The following is a 9,950-nucleotide window of genomic DNA, read 5'->3' as shown; positions in this document are numbered from 1 at the left end:
GTCGAAGATGACGTCTAAGTGTTGCCATTGATTTCTCATCTGTATCATAGTCCATGTCATTTTCCCCTAACCGTCCACCTTGTGGTTTGAATGATGGATCTTCCTTAAACTGGGAAATTGAAATATATGACAGAAAATATTACAAAGAAAACATTGTTGATTCTAGTGGAGGTTCAAAAATGGGTATCTCGCAGCGTGCAAGGGGGAGGGAGGGTGGGTGGGTGCAACGACAACAAATCCAAGAAAAAACAAGGATACCATTTGAGTTAACATATTGTCAATAACGTCCATGTAGGGCCTCAAAGGATCCCGCTTTGACATCTGATTGGATGTGGCTTGAGCAACCTATCAAAGCAAACCATAAATTTTAAAAAATAAAATGATGAAAAATAGAACTAAAAATTCTTTTATTAATTCAGTTGGATAAAAACAATCAAGCTCAGTGCCATGAACTACATTTTCCATCCTTGGCAGAGCAAAAACAAAATACAGGTGTCTTTTTCACCTTTGGAAAAGATGAGGTGGTATGATTACTACAGAACAGTTCTTATTGTCATCCTAATATGCAAGATGTTTTGGAAGATGACCACATTCCATGCAATAAATTTTGGTAAAACAAAATCTCTTAGTAAAGTAAAGGAGGAAACATCACAACACAACAATCAAGGGACAAGAAGTCTTTCAAGAATGAAAGAACAAAACTTTGCACACCACAGTCTATATGTCTCCTAATTTTACTTCAACTTATTGTTAACTTAGCAAAAAAGGATAAACACATATTGCCCACAGTTTTGAAACTTAATACAAGCTCTGATTAGGAGAGTTTCATAAGATGGTTCTACTTCAAAAATGGGTTGGAATCATAAAATATGGTTATTGCCAACCCAAGGTATAATAATCAAAGCCTATGAAATCATATACAAGCTGCAAGATCCGCTTTGTCTACAGATTCAAGATAAACTGAGTGTAGATACAACATGTATTGAAAATTATAAAATAGATGTCATCACGACATTGGATTATACATTTAGTTAGAAGAACTGATCACAAAAACTATTAATAAAACACCTTCACTGTGATTTATACGAGAATTCGTAGCAAGAGAAAAGGGAAGAAATATGCTATTACTACTTTTTTTTTTTGGGGGGTGGGGGGGGGGGGTGGGGGGTGGGGTTGTTGGGTTTAAAGAGCCTTACTACAATAGCATTTGAAAGTTCTTTATGAGCGTCATCAAGTTTAACAGCCATTTTGGCAATCTTATGAGAGAGAACTTTTTGACGAGTAGTCCAGTCGGCATTCCTCCAAATGCTTTTGGGAATTTCGCTCAAGCCAAAGCCAAGAAGAAATGCACCTGTAACAAGTCCAAAAGTATTCGAGCAAGCCATGGCTAAGCCCAAAAAACCTCCACTCCTGTCAATAAGAGCGTTGAGCAAGAAATGAGAACATCACTGCTGGTCTACCGAACGATAATTTTTTTTCTAATATAAAATACTAACCACACTAGCTGGGTTGAAAACCATTCTTGTCATGTCAAAAAAAAAAAAAAAAAAAAAAAAAAAGCAGGTAAATAGTTGAATGTTACCACCAAAATTTGATTTAAATAATGATTTTTGGCTACCATCAAACTAAATGCTCACATTTTATTTCTTTTTCTTTTTAATTATTCGAGAAGGGGTGTGGGCAAAGGTGTTACTTTCAAAACCTTTATTCTTAGGTCTAATTTTCTAGATCATGACCACATCTAATCACCATTTATAATAATTATTTCGCATCATTTACCAAGTCCATTTTTAGATTTTTACTTACTTCATTCGAACTACATTGATACACTGTTATATTATGATAAGTAATCGAGACATCACAAAATAATTGATACACTGTTATATTAATGAGAAGAGAGACCACGAGGAATTATCACAACGGTAATTGAAGCGAAACACAAAGCTGTGAAATAGAAAGGGAAAAACAAACACATCTATCACCGAAGTGGCATGCAACCTCCACATTACATTAAAGTGACTGCTCTTTCTGCAAAGGCACACACAATTTAGAGGTGTACAACTCCTTATAAGTATTGGATAATAAGCATGGCAACAATCTTTTATTTACCATAATTTTAGCTTCCATTAGGAGAAACCCAACCAACTAGCAGATACGGAGAACTCACTCTCTCCCTAACATGAACAGATATGTTGAGTTGTACCCCATCTATGTGTATTATTTTGTAAAGAATTTGCCCGATGTACATATCATTTTATGTCAAATCCATTATTTGACACACGGCGGATTTATGTCCTTTAATGTCTTTGTTCTTTTCTAAAGAAGTTCCAATATATAAATATGAATTATTTCAAATCGAAAACTCATCACCATGCCTGTAACTAAAATGTTTCCAGACACAGGGGCTCATAACAAAATCACACAACAGTTTTTATTTTTATATTTTTGGATAAACAACTCAAAAAGATGTCAAACCATTTGAAGTTAATATAAGAATCGAGATTAATGACTTGCTATAAGTTCTAGGCACCTATAAGGCAAATAAAAGACCATATGAAAAGAATCTATAACCCAAACTAAAAAGACAAATCAGCTATAAGAGAGTGAGGAACAAACCAGTTATTCTCAAAATGAACTCCAACAAGAATAAGTCCAAAGAGGCCGATAGATCCCACAACTAAATAAAAAATGAAGTTAACATGCAGGCTAGTCTTCAATCTTTCTGGCACAGTGAAGTCTCCAGCATCTTCAAAACCCTGAATAAGGGGCACCACAGCCCTGTTTAGAGATAAAATAACTTAATATATGAGGAAAAGTAAATCTCTCTGCTGTAAAGGCATTTAGAAGCATCTGTAAACTGATTTAGGCCATCTTATGCATTCAAAGTTGTAACAATGGGCAAATAACCATATATTGCACAACTTCTTTTTTTATGAGTAAATCATTCTCAGGACACATTAAAGAACCAAGATGGCCCACTTCAACATATGTGAGAGTTTTTTTTCAGTAATTGTCCCACTTCAGCTGTGATAGACATTGTGCTTCAGGAGCTTAAGATTGCATCAAGGAGATAACAATGTAAATATTGGTAGTGCATGTAATGGCACAAAAAATATAGGGAAAATACACTCTCCCCTCCCCAACCACCCCCCCTTTTCAAACTACCACCCAATTTGCAATGTCTCTCCCAAACTTCAAAAAGTTCCAATGTTCCCTCCCAATCTACCATGCCCTTTCATTTACCCGCTTCGTTAGGATTTTGTGTTAAATCCTATCAGAGGCGGGGTCACGCACAATTCATGTAACCTTTTTTTGACACAAACACACCATTATACCCCCTCTGAGATGTGTGGAGATACAATTATACCCTTAGATTAAAAAGATTTTAAAAGAAACATACACACACAAATGCACTGGCCATGGAGGTGGTGTGGGTCTGGCCATGGGTCTTGTGGTGACCCACCACGGCCAGTTGTGGGTCTCCTTTTTAAAAAAAAATATTTATATGAAGGGGTATTATTGTCATTATCTTTGGTAACGTGTATCACACGACACACATGATCCATTTTTCCATCTAATTTAACAAAAAAACCTAACAAAAGGAGTTAAGGGATAAGCGTGGTTTCCTGAAATATATATACACACACTCAAAAAGGGAAAATTGCATATAGAAACATTGAATGAGTATTTCAATAATGCTATTCAGAAAAAATTAATTATTTGGGTTATAAAGATGAAAAATATAAATTAACCCAACGGGGCTAGTTCAACTATACTTAGTTATATAGTTGCTTCTGTCTTGATACATGATAAGGTAAATGGTCCAATAGCTTAAAATATGATTCCAAATAGACGATACTTATCAAAAAAAAAATGATTCCAGATAGACGATGTAGACTACAAAACAGTTCCACAATTTTCAGCATAATGACCTATTAAAGTACATATAAGAAAGTCTATGTATGTATGTGTGGCATACCAAGTAAGTAAGAATGTACTCCAATATGACCAGGTCCAAAAGAAAGAAATTCCTCCGTTCTGGTTCTGATGCATCGTCTGTACATGTAATAATCCGCAACATTAATAAAACCAGATAACGTGCATAAAAAATTAAAAAAAAAAAAAAAAAAAAAAGGACAATACAAAGCAAGAAACTTCAGAACATCATGATTCGTGTTCAAGAACCAGTCGGAAAATAAGCATACATTCCCAAAAACACAAACAAACCATCCTATTTTTGAGGAAGAAGGAAGGTGTACAAATACGGACACCACATTATGTCAAAAGAGTCGCGCAAAATATAAGATTGCAAAAAAATTTACATCAAGTTATGCTATCACAAGTATATACTAGCCCATATTAAATGATTTAGGGTAAACTGACAACAGTACCCAATCTGTAGCGGGTTGATATAGAGTCACACAAAGATTCACATCAAGTTGTAGAATCATGAGCTTTCACTGGCCCATATGAAACGAATTGGGGAAAAATTATATAAGTAATTGGCCCAAGGGGAGGGGGAATAGTACTTCTATAGCTGGTTGAAATGTTAAATTGTCTAAAGATTATATATTCTAAGGGCCTGTTTGGGAGTGCGACTTCAATAAGTGCGATTTTAAAAATTGCGATTTTGAAATCACTTCTTTTTAAAATTGCATAGACGTTTGGTAAAACATGTTAAGAAGTATTTTTTTATCAATTGAGTGTTTGGATAACATTAGCATATAATTGCAGTTTCATGGCTAAATAGGTAAATATTGCCCCAAATATTTTTTTTAAGCGAAATCGTGATTTTGGTTTAAATTTGTACTTTTTCAAATAAGTACAGCTTATACAAATCACGGATTTTTTCACAATTTTAAACTTTGCGTTTTTAAAATCACAATCTCAAATACTCTAAAATTGCAATTTGGTTTAAAAACGCATATTATTTTTAAAAAAACGCACTCCTAAACTGACCCTAAAGCTTCTGAAAGAAAATGCACATGAACAATTGCAAGCTACTCAAGCAAACTTTAGAAATATGCATTACAGAAAAGCTCAAACCAACTAAGCGTAGCTCCCCCAAAATTAATCACACAACTAAAACATTGAACCCTAAACCAAATGCAGAAAGCGAGATCATAACAAAAACGAACCATACTTCCCTCAAAACAAGTCAATGAAAACAAGAACCGCAACAAAACCAACCACAACATCCAATCAAAAAGAATTTCCGCAGGCAGCAATTGCGTGAAATCACGATGGAAGGAACGTACCGCCCAGATGTCAGCAGGAACGAGGATGATGATGGAGAGGGAGCAGAACCAGGTGTAACCAACGGTGAAGAGGACGTAGCGAGGGACCTCCGGGCCGGCGAAGTACTTGAGCGTGGAAATCACCATGCCCACCGTCAGGGGCAGCGAGATCAGATAGAACACCCACATCTCTCCCCTCTCTCCCTTCCCTGTCTACGACTTTCTCTCAACGAATGACAGAGACGACCAAATGTAAAGGCGGATCCGAGGGGACGATCGGTAATGTGCCACCCGGCCTGCCCGCTTCCGCTTGCGTTACGTGTTAGCTGCGATTCTGTTCCGCAGACGCTTGTTTTTTATTCGGCTCGGTTTGGGGTCTGAGCCCGAGCCCATGAGGGTCAATCAAGGGCGGTTTGGGGATGGACGTTGGGACAGCGTGGACCCTTTTACTTTTTACTTGCAGCACAAACTGTTTTTAGAAAGAGCCCCTAATAGATAACACTTTTTTTTTTGCAATATTTAATTACTATAAGATACGTCATCAATTTAAGAAAAATATAAAAAATAAAAGTAATAACAATTACACCAAATCAGAGAAAAAACCCGTAGCCGGGTCTGGCTGGACCCACGCCGTGAGTCTCGCCAAACTCACCCTTTTTTACTTTTTACTTGAAGTACAAATTGCTTTTAGAATGAGAGACCCTACTATCAAGTCCATCCTGATAATATCTATTTTGCAACCTCCAAATACTATGTAACACATCATCTGTTTAAGAAAATTGCAAAAAATAAAAGTGAGAACAATCATACCAAATCAGAGAAAAAAAAAAAAAAACCGTAGCTAGATCCACGGGTCTGGCCGACGGTGAACGCCACAAACCCTGCCTGCCGTGACCCGCCTCAAAACCCGTTTTTAATGCCTCAAAACTCATTTTTTTGATTTAAAACTAAAACCTAGAGCTGAAAGGTTAACCCTTTAGGAATTTTATCACCTTAAAATCTAGTGTATTTTGGTCCAACTTATTTTTGTGCACTTTTTATGTTTTTACTTATGTGTCGATTATTGATTACAAACTGTAAAAGTGGTGTTACCAAGATAATCCTGATAAAAGGTTTTCTTATTTACATTTTTTTTACAAGCTTTTACTAATTCAAAAAATAATTTTTATTATAACCAATTACATTAGAATCGTATAAGTGGCTTTTACTAATTCAAGATTTGTGTGTACTTTTGCCGCGTGATTATTAAAAATAAGACAATATTTTCGATGACAATACAAGTTATGTCTTACGCAATTAAAATATGATAGTAGTCCAATCAACGACCTTTTGCGTGCAGAACATCCAACTACGACCGCAATGCTTATTGGAAATGTTTGCTTCATGCTTTTAACATTGAATATAAATATTACACAATAAGAAGATGTGGAACCTTGATAGATTGAGGATTTGTTAGGCTATTGAAAACGACGTATACATTCATTGTTCCTTAGAATATACTTTTGAGTATATCATTTTGATCTCTTACTAGGGTTGGGCTAAACTGCCCGAATCTGAGCCAACCCAAGTCACATGGGGCTCCCGATTGGGCTTGGCTCGTGATTGATAACCATTTTTTGAATTTTGCTTAGGTTGGAGTGGAATTCAGTATTCATGAAGAGTATTCATGAAGAGCAGGGAAGACGGGGCGGTGTGGGTGGAGGTGCTCGGTGCAGTGAAAGAGATTTTACAACGAGTGTTGAATGTAGATTCCAACAACAAACCCGATTCTGAGCCGACCCAAAAATTTCGACACCGCAAATGAGTAAAGCCCAAAATTTGGCTCGAGAACGGTAATAGTATTCCATTTTCTATCCCCATGGGTCGGAATTCGAAAGAGCATATTTCTGCCCCGAAGGGCTTGTAACTGGGCCTAGTGGCAGATAGATGCATCATGCGAGTTGATTGCCAAATGGGCATATTTCTGCCCCGTAGGGCTCGTAACTGGGCCTAGTGGCAGATAGATGCGTCATGCGAGCCCATTGCCAAATGGGCATTTCTTTTGGTATTTCTTTATATGAATTGGACTTTTAGCTACCCAAGAATTGGTTGTAGTTCTTGTTTTTTTCTTGTTTGTAGTTCTTGTTATGTCATCGAGAAGGTGTCTTTTCTTTTGGGGGATTTTAGAATCTTTGCCCATTGGAGATCGGGCCAATGGGCTGGGCTAGAATTTAGTGTCCTCTGTGAACTGTGATGGTCCATCTCAAGGTTTGGCTAGATTTTGGAAGTAACCCAAGCTTCTGTATGAAAACAAAATTGACATTGAGAGTAGGGATTGTGGCACCCCGATCAAAAAATTTTATCGATAAATTTTTATTTATTTATTTTAAGGGTATAGTTCTCTTACATGGGTCCAATGTGGCACGAAAACAACTGTTCAATTAGGATCAAGTAATCCAGGATTATCAAATTACATAAATGCAAACTTTATATTAAAGTATTAATTAAATTATTAAGGTTTCACTTTTTTATCGACTTCAATTTTAAAAGTAACTGATAATTTAATATGGCATTAAAATAAAGTTACGATCCCAAACCCGACTCCTTTTCTATCAACATAAGCCTTTGAAATGGCTTGTACCAATGAGGCAATGATGCGTATGCATGCTCATTATCTTCGTCACTATGAGGGAATTCCATCAGAACTGATAAATGCATCATTGCAACGAAACATTCAACACAGTTCATGTTATTATCATTGGATACTAACCTTTTGAAGATCGTCATTAGTATTACAGTGGTCTATTGTTAACAACTAACAAGGAAAGTTAACTTAAGCTTTCACCATTTATCTTCCATTTTAGTTGAATATTGAAGAAAAACGTTTGAACTTACTCATTTTAAAAATAAAAAAATGTGTTCAAACATTAATTTAAATAATTAAATATAATATTTTCTAAAGAAAATTATGATTAAAGTGAGAAAAGGATGAATAGGAGGCATCTTTGGCGTGGACTTCGGCTAATGACAAATTCTCCATTTGGTCAACAACGGGGGGCCTAACATATGGGAAAATAATGCACTAAAAAAACGAGGTGAAGGGCCATAAGCCAACGAAAGTCAAAGTTTGTTGAAATTTTTGTACATTGTCTGCATTTCAACTTCTTTGAAGAATATTAAAGGAGAATTTTTGTTCGTCAAATTAAGGGGACTTGAAAAATATATAATTTTTTCGTATATTTTATAGTTAGGTTAATATTAAAATATTATTTATTTATGGGTTGAATGTACGATTCTTATATTTAGACATTATCATATAAATATGAACTTTTGTATTGTAGACAAATCAAGTTAATGAACTCAATGTAACCCTTAGGATATTTCGAGTGGTGGACGTAGGTGTTTAACACCAAACCACTCGTAAAATTCTTTGTGTTTATTTTCTATATTGCTTCCGCTATTATTCCCGCTTCATCATTATTTTAACAAGATATCAAAGCTATATGTTTAACAGATTAAAATATACCAAAAATCACACATTTTAAGAACAAATATTAGAGCTAAAAATGAATGCGAGAAGATAAAAATGAATTTAAGGGAGAAATTGGTCTGCAAATTCTGGTGTGGTGGATGGAAGGAAAGGACCCACAAATTTGTAATTTAATTGGGAATGAATAGCACCCACAACATCAATGAATCTAAGATCCGATAAGTTGGTGAATAAATCGATATAATATTAGTGGCGGTGGGGTTGGATGCATATCTACCCCTTTGTCCCATTCATTTTTCTCTGCTTCTTTTCGCTTCCCTTCTGCAACAGCCTAGCCTTGAGCTGGCTCAGTACATCATCAGCTCAACACCCAGAACGTACATGTCACTTCAGTACCGTAAAGTTTCAGTCTTCCATGCCTGCCTCAGAGAATCATTCATCAGAGATCGATTGCCATTGGAAATGGGCGTATGACCACGACAATCTCATTTGGATACAAATCTCAAACAATTTATTGTTTAAATTAGGATGTCTAGCAACTTGAGCAATAATTGTCAGATAATTTGTTTAGGACTACCTGGTAGGTGGTTGGATAGTCTAAAATTTATTAGACAAATGAGTCTGATCATATACGTTTTATTATAGTTTCTCCAATTTTTTTTTTTTTTTAATTGAAACAGAATGGATTAGTTTTTCTAAACCCAGTCGACTGGATAATAAAAATTAAATTAAATATATAAAATCAGATTTAACCTCTCAATACCATGATATGTAAATCTTATCTTTTGATCCCTTTAATCGTCACCTTTAGTGGTTTTGTCTCTATAATTATCTAATTCTTATGTGACGAGATTTTACATATGTTTAATGATCAATAGAGTGTGTCAAGGGTCTCAATTGCCTATTAGAGGGAGAAAAATTGGCACTTAAATATTAAAAATGCTACTCAAATGCATATATAGTTTAAAATGTTGTTGTAATTTAATAGAAAAATAATGAAATGATCGATTTGACTTCTTAAACTCATTTTGTTCAATTTTATAAAGCCAGTTCATATACGGATTTTGGAAGCCTTCAAAAAAATATTACAATTAATCTAATTTAGTGAAATTAAACTTAGCGTATGTTTGTTACATCAATCAAATTTTTTTTTTTTTTTTAGACCTAATACAGCTACTATTTGAAAGCTTTATTTATGTGGGTTTTAATTAGTTGACGGTTTAACTCGCTGAAAAAAAAAAAAA

General features: G+C 35.2%; 1 protein-coding gene across 1 annotated transcript in view; it reads right to left on the bottom strand.

The window, feature by feature from the left end:
* Positions 1-5,636, bottom strand: part of LOC132165334 (LMBR1-like membrane protein) — a gene marked incomplete in the record, with an annotated part of 9,366 nt that extends 3,730 nt beyond the window's left edge. Inside the window, 6 exon segments of the mRNA XM_088511704.1 lie at positions 1-109; positions 259-345; positions 1,197-1,410; positions 2,617-2,778; positions 3,980-4,056; positions 5,259-5,636. Of these exon segments, the coding sequence (XP_088367830.1) occupies positions 1-109; positions 259-345; positions 1,197-1,410; positions 2,617-2,778; positions 3,980-4,056; positions 5,259-5,426 (817 nt within the window).
* Positions 5,637-9,950: the final 4,314 nt, after the last annotated feature.

The sequence above is a fragment of the Corylus avellana genome, chromosome 11 (genome assembly GCF_965113065.1).
Source record: "Corylus avellana chromosome 11, dhCorAvel1.hap1.2, whole genome shotgun sequence".
Lineage (NCBI taxonomy): Eukaryota > Viridiplantae > Streptophyta > Magnoliopsida > Fagales > Betulaceae > Corylus > Corylus avellana.
This window is presented reverse-complemented; position numbering and strand designations above follow the sequence as displayed.